This window comes from Dromiciops gliroides, chromosome 3, assembly GCF_019393635.1.
Source record: "Dromiciops gliroides isolate mDroGli1 chromosome 3, mDroGli1.pri, whole genome shotgun sequence".
In the NCBI taxonomy this organism is placed as follows: Eukaryota; Metazoa; Chordata; class Mammalia; order Microbiotheria; family Microbiotheriidae; genus Dromiciops; species Dromiciops gliroides.
Window position 1 is genome coordinate 245,150,003 of NC_057863.1, and position 19,227 is coordinate 245,169,229.

General features: G+C 35.4%; 1 protein-coding gene across 1 annotated transcript in view; it reads left to right on the forward strand.

Annotated features, from left to right (window-relative positions):
- The window catches only part of HERC2 (HECT and RLD domain containing E3 ubiquitin protein ligase 2), a 211,665-nt gene that overhangs the window by 147,049 nt on the left and 45,389 nt on the right, over positions 1 to 19,227 (forward strand). Inside the window, 13 exon segments of the mRNA XM_043991382.1 lie at positions 1,346 to 1,457; positions 2,597 to 2,678; positions 2,796 to 2,939; positions 3,482 to 3,572; positions 3,926 to 4,103; positions 4,601 to 4,682; positions 4,997 to 5,168; positions 6,530 to 6,674; positions 7,822 to 8,047; positions 8,864 to 9,035; positions 9,952 to 10,141; positions 10,877 to 11,017; positions 14,265 to 14,456. Of these exon segments, the coding sequence (XP_043847317.1) occupies positions 1,346 to 1,457; positions 2,597 to 2,678; positions 2,796 to 2,939; positions 3,482 to 3,572; positions 3,926 to 4,103; positions 4,601 to 4,682; positions 4,997 to 5,168; positions 6,530 to 6,674; positions 7,822 to 8,047; positions 8,864 to 9,035; positions 9,952 to 10,141; positions 10,877 to 11,017; positions 14,265 to 14,456 (1,927 nt within the window).

Here is a 19,227-nt window from a genome sequence, read left to right on the forward strand (position 1 = left end):
ACTTCAGAGCTGGTGCTCTATCCACTGCGCCACCTAGCTGCCCAGTAATTGAGGTTTGAAGGAAGAGGGTGGTGTAGTAGAAAGAGCATTGATTTGCAGTTAGAGGACCTGGGTTCACATCTTATCTCTGAATCATGGAATCTGAATTTTATTCTAGAATCACCATCCTTTCCATTTTAGAATCTCTTTGAGGTGCAACTTATGTGCCATTTACATTGTGAAGCATTTCCTGATACACCTTCCTCCACTCCCCATTGTCATTATACTCTTTCCCCAAATTTCCTTTTGTGTACTTATTTGTATGTTGTAAATATGATACACAGTCCTTAATATAACATAAACACCTTGACAACAGGTGCCCTCATTGCCTAGTCTGTACATGTTTATTGAATTGAATTTCAATTTATGTTGTGGTCAGGGATAAGGGAGGAGTAGATAACTACCTACCTCACTTGTACCTCAAGGCAGAAGACATCTCTTCTTTGATACTTTTTACATAATAGTTCATAGAGCTTCATCGCATGTGCCTCCTTCCTTATGAAATATGACCAGACAGAAAAATGATAGGTTTTTTTTTCAAGAAAACAAGTTCTAGTGTCATAGATGATCATTCCCCATTTGAACATGCCTCATATATTATCCATTTTATCTTGTACCAATAATTGTTGTTGAATGATGACCCTGAATCATCATCACCGTTATTTGTGTGATGTCATATTGTTTGTAGTAGACTTTAAGCTTCATGATTACTTTTCCTTTCATCCTCCACAGTTCTTGCATCTAATAGGTGCTCAGTAATTTGGTTGAGTGAAGAAAAGATTAATTTTGTTCAGGACATTTAAGTGTTCTGAAAGGATATATAGTGCATTTTATTTTTAATTTAAAAAATTTTTAAATTAAAAAAATTTTTTTTGGCTTGGCAGTAAGGGTTAAGTGACTTGTCCATGGTCACACAACTAATAAGTGTCAAGCGTCTGAGGCTGGATTTGAACTCAGGTCCTCCTGAATCCAGGGCTGGTACTTTATCCACTGCGACACCTAGTTGCCCCTATATATAGTACATTTTAGAAAAATATGTATCAAATACAATCAGAATGAAAATGCAAACTCTTAGAAGGTTAACCCTTAGCTAGTGGGAAAAAACCAAATCATATAGGATTTATCCTGGGGGCAGAAGGGGGATAGGGTTGGGAGTTGGACTGGATGATAGAGCCAAAATTTTGCCATATTTATGTAATAAAGGAATGGTACTAGTTTTTATTATTAAATGAACAGGAAAACAATTTTGTTATTAAGTATTATTTACCATGTTTCCCTCCCCCTCTCCCCCTTCTCTCTCCTTTAGTCTTATTAGGAAGAAGTCTTCTGGATTGGAATCAGCAGCTACAATAAGAACCAAAGTATTTGTCTGGGGCCTGAATGACAAGGATCAATTGGGAGGATTAAAAGGTTCTAAGGTATTTACTAGTGTGCCTTAAAAAGATAAAATTAACAAAGGCTGTTTTCTGTGAAGCCATCATTTGGAACTCTCAAAATCTGTGGCTATGCCTTGACTCAAGGAAAATTTCTTTGCTCATGGGGAAATTTGATCTGTTGTTAAAAGTGACCTGTCTATTACTGTAGCGTTCCTTTTCTACACAGAAAGATTTTCCTAATTTATTAGCACTTATTGGCAGATGTTGAATTAATTTTTAGAAGCATGGTCTAAACATAGATATTATCTTTGTGTTCTTAGAAGTGCCAAACCTTAGCCATGGTGATGAGAAGGTATAGTTGATGTTCCCACCATTTAAAGGCAAGGGAATAAAGTTGTGAAGCTCCTTCATTAACATATAGAAAAAAATCTTGATATTAATCTTGGATTATAACTATATAATATTGGCTTATAAATTAAAATGTTTGATTTCAATTACTGGTCATTTTAATTCTCTGTTAATGGCAGAGCTATCTGTAGACAGATAGCTCGATTCCATATTCCGGCAGATAGCTTGATTCCATATTCCTAGTTTCCTTACTGGCTTGTATAACTGAGTAAATTATGGCTGTATGCTTCAGTTTCTCTGCTCTTTAAGCAGAGGTTAACTTTGTCATCAACTTAAATCTCAGAGGTATTCTGGGGATTTGAAAAAATTGTGAAATATGTTATATTCGTGAGGAAAAATAGGATGCCTAATCATTGGTTCCTCCTGGCCCAGAGATAAATTAACACTATGAGAAGGATGCTATATGTTAGTTGTCACCACAGTGTAAATAGTGTATACACTTAATACAGATTCCATGTAAAATCTACTAAGTGCTGCTATAATTAATACTTTCTAATTGAGTGGAATAACATTATTTCTACAGACGTAGATACTGAACTAATTTCAGAATGCTTTATTGTTTTAAGGAAAATATTTTGCATGAATGAGTTAATAGTTTAAAAAACCAAAATAGGATTTTCAAGCATTTTATTCAGATTCAAAAAAATCTAAGGGAAAATCACTGTCAAATAATTGGAAGGAAATATACTTTTCTAGAGTTATCTATGTATGGTTTGACTACATAATTAAAAATAGTAGCACATCTTTCCTTTTTTTGTCTCCTGTACGTATAGATAAAAGTTCCTTCATTCTCTGAAACCCTTTCTGCCTTGAATGTAGTTCAAGTGGCAGGTGGATCTAAAAGTTTGTTTGCAGGTATAGTGATCCTAATTTTTATTGTATACTTATTTTTCTTTCCTTTCTTTGCTGACATATTTATTTGGTTATTGTACTTTATCTTCATGTAATTTCCTATTGCTCATTTGTTTTTAGTGACTGTGGAGGGTAAAGTGTATGCTTGTGGAGAAGCTACTAATGGACGACTGGGTTTAGGCATTTCTAGTGGAACTGTGCCTATTCCCCGGCAGATTACAGCACTCAGTAATTATGTGGTAAAGAAAGTTGCTGTTCACTCAGGTATAGTCTCATTTAGAGCCGTGAACTTATGGATGATATTTTTTCATCTTCCACACTTTCTTAGATTTGGCCCCAGTTTTTACTTCTTTAAATACAAACTTGGACTAATGTTTAATTAACCTGTTCATAAATGTTTGACTAATATTAATTTTACAATACGTAGAAATTTAAAATACTGTTATCACCTGTTTAGTACCAGTAAGCAGTTAGCACTAATGTTTATAAATTATTTGCATTTTTCTATGCACTTCTATGAAAGTGTTTTCCTTTAGCATGTTGATTGATACTTTCTTAAAAAAAATCTAAAAAGCTTATATATTTAATGAGACATTTAAATACATGGTGTATGTTTTGTGTTCTTTACTGGAAAATAATTACTTATTTAAAATAACATAATTAATTAGCCTTGTTTCCAATGTCAAATTGATAGGTTAACAAAATTTATTTGTAAGTACCATATTTAATTAAAACAGCAGACTAGATGTTTTTAGATAGGAATTGAATGTTATGCCTCTTAAAAACATACTCTTTGAATCTTGTAGGTGGCCGGCATGCTATGGCTTTAACTGTTGATGGAAAGGTATTTTCATGGGGTGAAGGTGATGATGGAAAACTTGGACACTTCAGCAGAATGTAAGCATAGTGTATCTAGCCTTTCTTTCTAGTGACGAGAAATTTCTATATTGTTAGTTTCTGATTTTTTCATTTATTAGACATTTTAAAATAGGGCTTATTGGTATGAAATAGCTTTAATTTTAAAAGTTTTTTATAATTCCTTTAAAATGCTATTTACAATTCTAACAGATTTTTGGGATAAGTTTGCAATCAATCAACATACACATACACATACACATACACACACACACACTCTCTTGTGTTTCTGGCTCTTTATAACTAAATCAATGCCATTGATTTTTGTGTTGCTTTTTTTTTTTAGGAATTAGAGATTGATTATAGAAACTGTCCTCTTTAAAATTTTGTTTTAGGAACTGTGATAAGCCAAGACTGATAGAAGCATTGAAAACCAAACGTATTCGTGATATAGCTTGTGGCAGTTCTCACAGTGCTGCCATCACATCAAGTGGTGAATTGTATACATGGGGCCTTGGAGAATATGGCCGTTTGGGACATGGGGATAATACTACACAGCTGAAACCCAAAATGGTGACTATATGAGATTTATTACTTACTTTTTTTTTTTTTAGTGAGGCAATTGGGGTTAAGTGACTTGCCCAGGGTCACACAGCTAGTAAGTGTTAAGTGTCTAAGGCCGGATTCGAACTCAGGTACTCCTGACTCCAGGGCCGGTGCTCTATCCACTGCGCCACCTAGCTGCCCCTATTACTTACTTTTACAGAAAAAGTAGAGAACTTTAAGGGAAGAAACATTTGGCAAGAGTTAGTTTATATTCTGAGTTTTAAAAAATTTAAATTTGTAATGATTTAAATGATTTATTATGGGCAGTAACTTTGGGGGGAAGAGAGAGAGAGAGAGAGAGAGAGAGAGAGAGAGAGAGAGAGAGAGAGAGAGAGAGAGAGAGAGAGGCAGATAGGGAGAGGAAGAGAGAGAGACAGAGGCAGAGACACAGAGAGAGAGAGGGGGGTATGTGTGTGTGTTTAACCTGACTTATTTTTGTCCTCTTCCTCCCAATCCCCCAATAGGTGAAAGTTCTTCTTGGTCATCGAGTTATTCAAGTTGCTTGTGGAAGTAGAGATGCCCAGACACTGGCTTTGACAGATGAAGGTGAGAATATACTTTATCCAAAACTTAAATGTGTGGAAAATGTAATATTGACTGGACCTCTGATTTCACTGATATAGGGAACTCCAAAGTGAGAAAACTCCTTTAAATAGTGCAGGTCAGCATCTCTCTGTAACTTAGAGCCTTAGAATTGCTCAGAACACCGAGGCATTAAGTGACTTCCTACTACAACATCCCAGTATGTGTCAGAGGCAGAACTTACTGGCACTAAGTCAGCCTTTCTCTCCACCACATCATGGTGCTTCTTTGAGGTATATGTTTGGTTTTTTGCATGTTTTTTTTTTTCTCCAATATAGGCTTGGTCTTTTCCTGGGGAGATGGTGACTTTGGGAAACTGGGCCGGGGAGGAAGTGAAGGATGTAACATTCCTCAGAACATTGAGAGACTTAATGGACAAGGAGTTTGCCAGATTGAGTGTGGGGCTCAGTTTTCCTTGGCACTTACAAAGTCAGGAGTAGTATGGACTTGGTATGTAGAATATTTTGTTCAGTATCATTGTTATATATTAATTGGAGTAATGTTGGAAACAGATTTTTGTTTTTGCATTGTATATGAAAATAAACTCACTGCTTTTTTTTTTGGTTAAATCTCTCTTCTCCATGCTTAATTAACGTGCTTCAGTTAAAACATGTTAAGATCTTTTGAAAGAAATGTTCTCTAGTGAAGAGATTATGATTCTGAGGCAATATGAAGACTGCTACAAGCTTTTGCTGGTTTTTTACTTTGTAGGTAAAATGAAAGTTATCTAGCTTTTATAGAAGAAACCTTTCAACAAATGAGCTAAAAGTAATTTTCATATTTGTTTCTAAATTTCTGGGGGAAAAAATATGCCAGTTTTTCCCCCAAGTAGGTGGAACAAGCAATAGTGCCTTCAGTAGGCATCAGAAATATTTCTTTTTAAAATTCACACTAAAAATGGAGAATTAGAGGCTAAACTCTAAAAAACCTGAGAGGCATTTGAGGAAAAGATTTTTATTATTATTTGACCCACTTTATTTAAAAATACATGTAAATAATTTATATGTGATTATTCGAATAAACACATCTTAAATATCCACCTGATAGAGTAAATTGAATCTATTTGATAGTGCTCTAAATTTATAGCAATCTTTTAAAAAATACCTTAAGTACACTTAAATTAGATATAATCACTAAAGCTACTAAATGGCATAAAGATAGTTTGGGACTTCCTGGCAGTGTAACTTTAGGAATGTCATTTAACCTCTCTCAGCCTCAGTTTCATCATCTGTAAAATGAGTTTATACCAATATTAGGAATATATTAATATTAAACATCTACATGGCAGAATAAATGTAATGTGATGATATCATTAAGTTATCGTGCTTTTAATTATCCTATGGGTATTTAAAAGATTAGCTACTGTTACATACTATGATTTTGTGAATAAAGTTTACTTATGATTATTAGGTAGGTGATGGCATACTTTGTATTTGTTATTCTTTCACTAAAGTGCCTTTCCAGTGCCTTCTCATTGTTTGAAGGCAACCTTGAATTCTGAAAGCCTGTGTGAGAAGAGTATAAGGTCTGATAGAGCCTACCAAGATGAAATAGGCTTTGAGTTTGAGCCAGGTAATGGTGATGGTGATGGTCTTTATACATGGCATGCAAAGACCATTTTAGTTGAATATTTTATGTAGAAAATATAGAGAAGATCATCACAACAATGTGATGAAACTTTTTGGGCTTTGAAATTCATGGATATCGTAGACTGAGATGTTGTTGGTAGGCATGTCAAGGGAGGGAATACCTGTGGTAAGGAAATGATGGCTTATTTGAAGCTTTGACAAAGTATTATTGTTCCTTTTTAGGGGTAAAGGGGATTACTTTAGGCTTGGTCATGGCACCGATGTTCACGTGAGAAAACCACAAGTAGTGGAAGGACTACGAGGAAAGAAGATAGTTCATGTGGCAGTAGGGGCCCTTCACTGCTTAGCTGTCACTGATACAGGTCAAGTAAGTGTGGACAGCTTGTTTTTACATAAATGAAATACCAAAGCAGTAGAAATTATACTGGTATTAGGTATTTCCATTGACTATATATACTGTAAATCAGGTGGCAAATTCATGGCCAGCAAAACTCCCAACTTAAGGCCAACCAGATTTAAATGTAATTGGGAGATGTTTAATCAAATAAATAAAAATGCAGCACAATATATGTTAATTTGCAGGGTTTTTTTTCCCTTTTAATTCAATATGAGACCATAGGGATCCCTTTTTATTTGAGTTTGACATTTGCTCAAAATCAAAGGTGTCAAAGATGGTGTGCCCCTATGTCTGCATGTGACTGGTTGGGATTTTTATGTAGGATTAATGACCTACTTTTCTGTTTGAGAACACTGTTGATAAAGTGATTATCCATAGCCTTATCTTTAAAGAGGCATTAAAAACAGAGTAGGATTTGTACTAATTAATTTATACTAATAAATGTATATTAGTAGTTATTTTTAGGATTACTAAGGTAGTTCAAGCTATAGATTTGTGAAATGTAAAAAAGGCTATGTTGTTAGGAATATGTGGAAGTCAGATAATTAAACAAATAAGAAGAAAATAACATTTATACATAGATCCTTATTAATATTTATAAAAAGATTGCTTTTGCTTAGCATGGTTAACTCTTAGGATGTCCTACCATGTTATATCAACTTCATTTATTTTTTCTTTTTTAAAAAGGCAAATGAGAAGTAAAAACTAAGATTCTCAGGTTTTAAGTTAATAGTTGGAATTTCATCAACACTTAGGCTTATAAGACCTTTACTACAGTTTTGCAATTTATTTCAATTATAGCATCATGACATTCCTCTGTGATAATCCATCTTGTCAAAATGCAGCATAGCATTGACTAATCTTCCTGAAGTAGTAATATTTAAACTGAACGATTATTTAGAATTTAGTGATGAACATACCCATTTAAAAAAATTGTTCAAAATTCTAATCCTCCTTCAAAAAAACAAACAAAACACCCTAGCTTTTTATTAGTGAATGAAACAATATTTAATAGATTTTTTATTTAATTTCTTGAGGTGCTAGAATAAGTATTTTTTAATATTAATAGATCTATGTAAAATAATTCTTAGTTTTAGAATTGGTTTTTCTTTTACAGGTATATGCTTGGGGTGACAATGATCATGGACAGCAAGGCAATGGGACCACTACTGTCAATAGAAAGCCGACTCTTGTACAAGGCTTAGAAGGCCAAAAAATCACCCGGGTAGCCTGTGGCTCATCGCACAGTGTGGCTTGGACAACAGTGGATGTAGCAACCCCATCTGTCCATGAACCTGTCCTCTTCCAAACTGCCAGGGACCCTTTAGGCGCTTCTTATTTAGGTAACGTAGGTGGTTTGAATATAGATATGAAGACCTAACAAGTGTGTATTAGGAGCTACTAACATTTCAGGGAGCATTATTTTACGAACTGAAGTATAGATCAGAGTAAAAGAAAATTTCTTGGCCTTTGGAAAAAGGTTTATATAAGTCAAAATGGGAATTTGTATAAGATAAAATAATGGAGTATGCTTTCCTCTTAATGATTAGAAAGGTTATAGCAGTTTATGCTATCATGTTTAAAGAAAGGAAGACCTTCCTTCTTGGCTCTTTTCCTGATTGTCTCCTTAATTGAATAACTAATAAAGAAATGCCATACTCTGCATTACACACACACACACACACACACACACACACACACACACACACAATTCAATTTGGTTAAACAGTTTACCAAATAATTAACAAATACCTAACTCTGCAAAACTGTTTGCTTCTGTATGTAGGGTGTTATATTGTTTTCATTTTCTTGGGAAAGTAAATTTGTAGATTTTTCTAAAGGTGTCCCTTCTGTTAAGAATATTAATTAAGTATTTTAGGTAGCATTTTCAGTACTCATAATTTATGATATTTCAAAATTTTGTCAAAAGTGTTGAAATTTTAATGTATTGAGGGGAAAATTTTTTTTCGGAGTCCAGTTTATGTGTGTAAATGAACAAAGAAAATGTTTATTGAGTCCAGGTAGCCACTTTAATATTACTGAATATATGCAGCAAAATAGAATATTTAGAAACTATCATTAAAAAGTTAAAACTGTTTAGAAACAAATAGTATTATTTTTTTAAAGTTAAGCACAAAATTTACTTTTCAATTTCTAAGGTGTTCCTTCCGATGCTGATTCTTCTGCTTCCAGTAACAAAATCAGTGGTGCAAACAGTTCCAAGCCTAATCGCCCTTCCCTTGCTAAGATTCTCTTGTCTTTGGATGGAAACCTTGCAAAACAGCAAGCATTATCTCATATACTTACAGCATTGCAAATTATGTATGCAAGGTAGGTTTGTCAGCTTATTTAAAAAGCAAATTTATAAGCATTAAGACTTGGCATGTATGCCATTTCTTCATTGTTCAAGTTGATTTAAAAACCCTAAGTATGTTAGGACTATTAAATGTTATTTATAAAGGTTCCTTTTGATTTGTAGGGATTAGTACAGTATTAGTGTATTTGGTGGCTAATGGTTGTCCCCTTTCTACACAAATGAAGCCTTTCATCATGAACCAAGAACACTTTCTTGTAGTTTATTATGTTGATATATAGGAGAGAGGGAGATGTTGATGGTGATTTTGCAGAACACCTAGCATATCTTTCCTAAACACTGAATATTTTATTTTATTTTATTTTTTGCGGGACATTGGGGGTTAAGTGACTTGCCCAGGGTCACACAGCTAGTAAGTGTCAAGTGTCTGAGGCTGGATTTGAACTCAGGTACTCCTGAATCCAGGGCCAGTGTGTTATCCACTGTACCACCTAGCTGCCCCCAACACTGAATATTTTTTATTTGATATTTGTTTTGATCTTTTGGCATTAATTACACCAGAATTAAAGCTCATAGCCTTAGTGTAAGACACCCACCTATAAGCAGTATACAGGTTGAAAATTTTTGGTGTTTTTCAATCTTAGGCTGGCTTTAGTTGTTAACATCATCCATAGCATTGCTGCTCTCCCTGAGAACCTTTGCTGAATGTCTTCTGGCCTGATTTTGGGAAAAGGTGATGGGGCATAAATATATTTCTTTTTAGTCAAGTAATAAAATATTGCTTTTGTAAAGCACTTTATTTTTCTGAAGACTGTTAAGATTTCTTGTCTGATTGAAACACACGAAGATCATGTTATACTTGTGGTTCTTTTATTTTTTTAGAGCCAGAAAAATGGCAAAGTGCAGTAAATGTTAAACTGAATGTTGTTTCAGGGATGCAGTGGTTGGAGCCTTAATGCCTGCTAGTATGATTGCTCCAGTGGAATGCCCATCTTCTTCATCACCTGCACCTCCCTCAGATGTGTCTTCAGTGGGAAGTCCCATGAATAGTGAAGAGTGTGTGATGGCTTTGGATGTAGAAGAGAGACTGAGTCCAAATCCATGGCAAGACAGGAGAGGGGAGGTAATCAATCAACTGTAGAAATTAATTGATGGTATCATGCTATCCAATTAGCAATTTATTTGTTGTCATAGAAGAAAACACTTGCCCGGGAATGGAAAGATATAGATAGTTTAATGATATTTATTAGCTTTAATATTCACTGACTGATTGTAAATGTAGTTTCTCTATTTTTACTATTTTAAATAACCTTTTGTCTCTGTGTAGAAATAACAATAACAATAATGATAATAATAAACATTTATTTAGTGCTTATTTTGTGCCTGGAACTGTGCCAAGTGCTTTACAATTATTGCTACATTTGATCCTTACAACAACTTCATGAGATAGTTGTTCTTATTATCCCCATCAAACAGATGAAGAATCTGAGGCAGACAGAAAATAAATGAGACTTGTCCAGGGTCACATAGCTGATAACTAATTATGTGAGGCTGTATTTGAACTTGAGTCTTCCTGACTCCAGTCCCAATGCTCTGTCTGCTGCACCACCTAGCTGCATTGGGTATAGTTAAAAAACTAAACAATATTGTGATGGAAATTGACTTGTTTCTTACGTCAAGGCCTTTAGGATTGATGGATCCTGTTTAGGAAAAAAATGAACAGGGGAGCCAGAGTGTGGAATTTTAGAGATACATTTTAGGCTATAGTTTTAGTATTTCAAAAACGTATAGTTGCTCCTGGATTTTGTTGGCTTATCTTTCATATTCTTTTTCTGCTTTAATTTTTTTTTTTAACTAGATAGTTTCTTCAGAAGATGCTGTGACTCCATCAGCAGTGACTCCCTCAGCTTCTTCTACCTCCTCTAGACCCTTTATTCCAGTGACTGATGATCCTGGAGCTGCCAGTATCATTGCGGAGACCATGACTAAAACCAAAGAAGTAATGATCATTATTATTATTATTAATTTAATTGAAAACCTTGATTTATTATGCCAGTAGTTGTATTCTCACATAAAATATACCTAAATAAATTTTTTCAGTGTAAAGACAATCATCCATTATAAATTAAATTTTTAGTTTTTCATCAACCTCAGAAATCTCCTGGGCCAAAAGATTAACTCAAGAATTATTTTTCACATCACAAAATAAATTATACTTATTACTCTCCTGTGTTGAAGAGAGGGATAGTATTTCCTCTTCTCTACAAGGGAATAAAATTGTTGATTATTAAGTTCATACATTCTTTAGCCCATTCATTTAGATAATTGTTGTTATTCTTGTTAAAAGTCATGCTACTGCTAATTTTTTTTAACAACCCCACCCTAATCTTGTCTTTGTATAATTGTATTTTCTTTTAATTTTGTATCCTTTTGGTTTTAAGGGCAAAAGAAAGAGTTGATTGTAAAGAATTTCTAATTTTAAAAGTATTTTAAAATAATTTAAAATTTAAAATTGCACTTACTGAATTAAACATTTTAACTTTTATATTTATACATGATTCTAAAATTCACTATTTTTGCTAAATTACATTTGATTGCTTCTTGGCCCCACATGTAATAAAGAACAGTCAGATATAATTTCTTTTTTCCTCTTAAATAAAGCATTAAAAATTAGTTGTTTTTCCTTAGCTTCCAGTGAAATTTGGTTTAGAACAATTTGTTGACTTGGAGATTTAAAAATAGTATTAATATTGAGACGCCAGGCTCAAGTTTAAGAGCAAGTAGTATAGTTGCTTAGAAGTCGTCTTTTGGAAGGAATCATTGGAAGAATCTAGACAAGGATATATAAAATAACACTGAGAGTATTTGGATTATTGTTGCTAAGTAGGCCGAATCAATAGACATGCTTAAAGCATATTATATGGGGGAAACCTTGAGTTTTGGCTCTATATGATGCAAATTCTTTGAGACAGAACTCTTTTGTTGTAGATAAATTAACTCCCAGAGCTGAATGGTAAAATGACAGTAGATATCTGTTATCAATTAAGGTTTTTACACTAAATACTGGAAAAGCTACTAATGTAATTTTTGTGAATATATATTTAAATTCTGGATTTAACATTTGCTTACAGTACCAGACTTAAAAATACTACAGTGAAAGAATCTTGCAGTACATTTTTTTTTTTTTTTGGTGAGGCAATTGGGATTAAATGACTTGCCCAGGGTCACACAGCTAGTAAGTGTCAAGTGACTGAGGCCGGATTTGAACTCAGCTCCTCCTGACTCCAGGGCTGGTGCTCTATCCACTGTGCCGCCTAGCTGCCCCAGTACATTTTTCATATTGGAAATCAGAGTTTTAAAAAAGTATACTTATGCTTGTAGTTGTTCATTAGTTGTTGTCCTGTTTCCCCCCCCCCCCCCCTTTAGTGCTTGGGGAATATTCTACAAGGAAAAATCAGTGATACTTGAATAATGTGTGATATTTTGTTTGTTCCACACATTTTGTTTTGTTTCACTATTTTCATTAGCTTCTGCTGCTTCCTTTTCAGGTTATATGTCTAAGAGTTGCCATTGTTTTTTACTGCATTTAAGAAATCAAGATAGAATTAGAAAAGTATTTTTATTCCTGAAAATACTCTAAGCTGCCCAATATGGGTAGCTAGTGGTACAATGGATAGAGACCCATGCCTGAAGTCAGGAATCCTCATTTTCCTGAGTTCAAATCTGGTTTCAGATACTTACTAGCTTTGTGACCCTGGGAAAGTCACTTAACCCTATTTGCCTCAGTTTCCTCATCTGTAAAATGAGCTAGAGAAGGAAATGCAAACCACTCCAGGATCTTTGCCAAGAAAACCATATAAAGGGGTCATGAAGAGTTGGACATGACTGTTAACAATTGAACAACAAAAACAAGCCATACTTATATAATCCCTTCTGTAGATGAGTCTCATTCAGTTGCAGCAAGGATTTCTTCTTTTTTTTTTTTTGTGGGCCAATGGGGGTTAAGTGACTTTCCCAGGGTCACACAGCTAGTAAGTGTCAAGTGTCTGAGGCTGGATTTGAACTCAGGTACTCCTGAATCCAGGGCCGGTGCTTTATCCACTGCGCCACCTAGCCGCCCCTGCAGCAAGAATTTCTAAGAAGTAGAAAGAAAGGGCTTGTTAATTTTAAGGATTCCACTGCAATTTACAATTTCACTATTAGCTTGGTCTCATTACTAATGTGATTCACTTTTCTTGACGGTTGTTTTTTTTGGTGGGACAGTGAGGGTTAAGTGACTTGCCCAGGGTCACACAGCTAGTAAGTATCAAGTGTCTGAGGCTGGATTTGAACTCAGGTACTCCTGAATCCAGGGCCAGTGCTTTCTCCACTGTGCCACCTAGCTGCCCCACTTTTCTTGATGTTTTGAAGATGTACCTGGTAAAGTCTCTGTATTTGGTAGGACTTTGAAAAGAATAAATCAAGGCTATTTAGAAAGTATAAGTTTATGATTGTTTGGCTCTTTAGGAGCCTGCTTTCTATAAATGAAGCATACTTATTATTTGACTTTTGGGTATTTTATTAAACTACAGACTTTACTGCATAGAGTAAAATTCACATAACAATCTGTGAGAAAGTAGTCATTAGCCATGGATTTTTTGGGGAAACCCAGACATGTTACTGTTGGCTGCTCTCTTCCCTTCCCTGGAAGCCAACCTGGGATGAGCCTTCAGCTGAACAAAAAGGAATGCGGATTGACCTTTCTCATTAGCTAGGGGAGGGAAGTGAATCTACATGGTTGGGATTGGATCTCTAGCCCAGCCCCCAGGTCATGTCAATCAATGGAGCTGAATGATGCTAACCAATTCGCTTAGATCAATGTGTGGTGATCCGTCTACCAAAAGAAGATAAAAATTCCTGGGGACACCAGGGTTGTTCTCTTACTCTCTTATCCTGGGCTCTCTCTCCCCAGCCCCCTTCCTGGGACACTTACTCTCTCCATTCTGGGTATATAATTAATGGGGAAATTAGGCAGACACAAGGTCAATACTTTATTAATGTGTGATCTTAATAAAAAATGCTTACTTCCAAAACTGGTACAATAGCCCTTAATTTATAAGTAGCAAGCAATATTTTAGAAAATCCCAGCCTAGTCTCACAAGATTTTAAATAACACAGCATTTTAAAAAAATTAATGCATTCATTATTAACAAGTAAAACTATATAGTTTATGTTATGTCCATGATTTTTATTCTTTAATTTCTCAGGATGTTGAAAGCCAAAATAAAGTATCTGGTCCCGAACCACAATATTTAGATGAGTTTACTAGTCTCTTAGTGCCAGATGATACCCGTGTCATGGTTGACTTACTCAAGCTGTCTGTTTCTAATCGGGCTGGTGAGAAGGGAAAAGATGTTCTTTCAGCTGTGCTTTCTGGTATGGGCACTGCTTATCCACAGGTGAGTTAAAGCATCTCTCTCTCTCTTCTTTTTTCCATTTTATTTTTTAATTATACTGTACTGCTTGATTTTCTTCCCAGATTCTTATTGATATAAATAAGTACTCATGGGAATATCAGTTCACTTAAGTCACTTAACTCAATAAAACCTAAGACTGAAAATTATAGATAATGTACCATTTTGAATTGATAGATGGAATGCCCACTACAGGTGTGGTACCCAGCTGATGAAATCACAGGTCCAGATTCTTCCCTCTCTTCACAGAAACAAAAAGAGTGTCACTTGGTAATTGCATATATCAGTATCAGTCAGAAAATTTAGACTAGGCCCCAGAAAAGAAGCTTCTTGGCAATCAGTGGAAGGTTCTGACCATATCTTTTGGAAGTTAAGTAATTAATGGAATTATTGGTCTTTGCATCCTAGTACCTAAAATTCTGCTTTATGGGGAATAAGTACTTGAAGCAACTGCTCATAGATTTTCTAGTGGGCAAAATGGGTGCTCTTTCTTGTTAACAACCTACTTTTCATTTATTTATTTTATCCATTTAGTGTTGATATGATCGTTTTTTGTCCTGTGCAGCTCTTTTCTAAGTAATCCATTATCCTATTATGAAATACTAGCAGAATTGTCTTTCACATGCTTTTGGGAGACACAGAATTATGATTTCCATGGAAACCACTCTTCTTTCCTTTTTTAATGCAGTGATATAATAACTTATCAGGTAATTATGGGACTAGAAGCAGAGATTGACACTGGTTGTCAGGGTCACCTGGGTTCAGGTCCTACCTCAGGCACATACTAGCTCTGCAACCCTGGGTGAGTAACTTAGCCTCCTCAGTTCCTCAAACAGCTCTTTAGGATTATGTTGGCTTTCCTTCTCCAGCTTTGTCTCATCCAAGGGCTACTGTTGGTCCTTACAGTGTATCACTGTGCCTGGGCCTCACCATACCAGCTTTGCCAGGCATCAATAACCTGGACAGTCATAATCTTGGAGACATCCAGGCCTTTGTGAGGCTCTGCCAACAGAACCCGGGCATCCTGCATGCCAGGTTCACTTCCTCAGAGACTAGGTGGAAAGTACGGACATAAAACTAAATCAGGAAAAAGAATCAAGGAGGAAAAAATTAAAAGTCAGAAACCAGAGGAACTCCTCAAAGGCAGAGAAATCAGAAAGTGAGGAAGGTGACATAATAATTAATAACTGAGTGAAGGAGCCAGATTCAGATATCTTTCAGGAAAAGGGAAATGAACCTGTAGAGATAACAGATGAGATGATGAATCAGGCTGATGAAAGGAGGTGGCATTCATTGGAGCTCTAAATAGTGGTGAACTTCAGAGAGACATTGAATTACTTGTGGAGACCATCCAACTGAATCTTTATTTGGCTTTTGTATTATGCCAAGAGGTCAACTATCTTTCTAAAACTTCAAAGACCAAACACTGTCAGAGATTGTTGAAAGAGCAAAATAAACCCTGACTCATCTAGACCACTGGGAGGAGTTAATTCATGGTATGTAAACTGGACTATGATGAAGTCAGAATTATGCTGAGGCATAATATACTTCAAGCAAGGGCCCTGAATAGCATTGGTGAAAATACAAAAGAAATAGTAAGGAGCAAGAGATCAAAAAGAAAGTAAAGAAGTCTTAGAAGGAACCTGAGATATCCCAAAGGAAGAAAGAGACCCAGTGAAATGCAGGAGTTGTTTGGTGGTTCTCCCAGAGGTATGACTGGGAATTTTCCAGGAGGAATGCCTAGTGTAGCTAGTGTAGGAGGGGCCATGCTTGGGCAGAAATGCCAGAATCTAGAAGCTCTTGTAGCCAATTCAGAAGTTATAGTGACATTCATAATCCATCACACATGTCAAAGTGTAAGAACAACTCAAATGTTATGAATCTCATCATCAAACTGTCAGCCAAATCTGTAAGTCAATCATAAATGCCCCTTTTACAAATAAAGCCTTCACTGAAAGAAAAACAATCCCAGTCACTTAATGGACCTTGCAATAACACACATACTTGTAGATCCTTTTGAGAAGAAAAGTGGTATGCTTTGAAGATAATCTCTCTTCTTCCAGTGTGGCAGAAGCACTTTAAAAAGTATTTGCTTAAGTAGAATATTGTACACAGGAACAGGAACATTGTATGATGTTCAGCTGTGATAGACTTTGCTCTTCTCAGTGATACAATGATCCAGGACAATTCCAAAAGACTCATAATGGAAAATGCTCTCCACCTCCAGAGAAAGAACTGTGGAGTGTGAGGATGAAGCATACCATTTTCACTTTTATTGTTTTTTTTGTTTCTTCTTTATTGTGATTTTTCCCTTTTGTTCTGATTATTCTTTCACAACATGACCAATGAAGAAATACATTTAACATGATTGTATCTATTTAACCTATAGCAGAGTGCTTGCTATCTTGGGGAGTGGGGAGGAAAGGGAGAGAGGAAGAAAAGTTTGGAACTTAAAAATCTTACAAAAATAAACGTTGAAAACTATCTTTACATGTAATTAGAAAAAATAAAATGAAACACTATTAAGAAAGTGGTTAGTGTTTGGTTGGCTATTTGTCTAGTCAGATGTTTAACTACTCAGAATCACATACTTTAACTAGAAACATAAAAGCATTTTCCTAAAACTTTTCAAATTACTCACAGGGAGGGAAAGTAGTGCATAAACTTATTTTCTTTACTAATCATTTTGGCTTTCTCTTGGACTTTACTAAATTTCAGAGTGTAAAAGACTTATCCAGTGAATTGAAAAAATTGGCCCAATTAAGGAATGGTGAACATTCTTCATCTTTTAACCATGTAAAATTTAAAATAGGTTTATGCCTATTGGAATATTTTTTTTTCTTTAAATACTGATGAGTTGGGGGGAAAAACTCCAACAAAACCATGGCATGCTTATTTTGATGGCAAAACAAAATGTAGGGCCACCAGCATTTTAGTAGCTAGAAAGTTTTTGTTAAATGGTGAAGTTGGAAGCCAGATTGTAGAGAGTTAAAGAAGATGTGAGAGGAAAGGAAACAGCACCTAATGGAGATGTTTTTCTCAAAGAATTTGACTACAAAAGGAGGATAATTATAGGATGACTGCTCAGCTTGTGGGGATGTGAGGATCAAGTGAGAGTCTTTTGAGGATGAAAGAGACATGAGAATGTAGGTAGTGGGAAAGAAATTAGCAGACGGAGAGATTTAAGATAAGCAAATGGAGATGATAGAGGGGGCAAACCGCTGAAGAAGGCTCAGAATGGGATCACTTGTGCATGTAGGTGAAGTTGCTTTAGCCAGTTCATTGTATCAGACAGAGTAGAAGGAGGAGAGGGGCAGAACGGTGATGTCTGATGAGAACAGGAGAGGAGGGAGCTTTCAGTGAACGACCTCAATTGTTTTCTGTGAGATATGAGGCAAGGTTCTCAGCTGAGCGAATGGAAGGGCAGGAGAAGCTGTGGGAGAGTTGAGGAAAGAGGAGAAGGTTTGGAAAGCCACTGTGGTGAGTGGGATAGTGAGTTTATTAGGGACCTGTAACCTTCAGTATGACTAACAAAATGAATACTCAGCAGAATATTTTCCCCCCTTAACTTGGTTTACTAAATCTTACTTCCCACATTTAAGCAGTGCAAAATGATTGTCAGATTGTGTCTGGGCAAAGCATTTTATTCTTTTGAAAGTGTTGTGCTCAGAATTGTGTTAGTCATGACAGGTTTCACAAGTACAAAGTTCATTTAGAAACTCTTCATAGCCAAACCTGAAACTTTTTCCCCTCCTACCAACAACTCTACAAGAAATAGGAAAAAACCAATTTATTTGTTTAAAAATTTTCTAATTACTTTAAAAAAATAGAGTATGTTTTTCAAACTAGGGAAAAACCCCCACCCCAACCCCAAAATACAAATTGCAGAACAGCTGCTGGATCTGTATTAGTAAAGGGAGTTTTCTCCCCCAGGTACTTAATACTCATGAAATACTACCTCAGGAAAAGACGTAGTTTTTGAATAGTCTCAGTTATTTTGAAGTCTATGAAGTAGAATGTATTAATCTAATTGAATTTCACTAGAACTCTTGTTATTAACCTCTTGAATCATGAGTTATATGATTTAACAGTATCTTAGTAATAAATATGAGGATTCTAGCATTGTTGAGGGATCAGTCGCTTGAATTGACTACTAGACGCCCAGTTCATTCTTTGCTTTAGTCTTAAAAAGTTGTTAGATAATCTCCATTAATAATAGGTCAAATTGTAATGCTCAACTAACCTGTAATTGTAAGTATCTATATTTGCCAGGGTTTTCCATATAGAATTGTCTTATACATCTAGTTGAAGAATACAAATTCCCCTTTCTGTTCCCTGAAGCCAGGTGTTTTCATTTACTTCTTTTCATCTATACTTGTTAAATCTCCTCAAGACATTAGTGCTCTAGTCTTTATGGGACTATCTTTAGACAGGATATAAATTCCCCCCCCCCCTTTCCCCATATTAAAATTGCCTTATCCCCTTTCCATTCAAATGTTAAGCCTCTCCCTTCCTCCCTCCCTCCCTTCCTCCCTCCCTTCCTCCCCCCCCCCCCTTGGAGAACAGCCTCAATGGAACTACATTGTCTAGAATATGGTAACTTCTTATTTCTTGCCTTAGTTTACTCCAAGATAATTTATCCTTTTTGGGAGAAATAAGCACATCGGTTTTATTTAGACCATCCTATCATTGCCTTGACATAAAAAAAGGTGTTGATTCAGAAGAATTTTTATTTTTTATTTATTTTTTGGTGAGG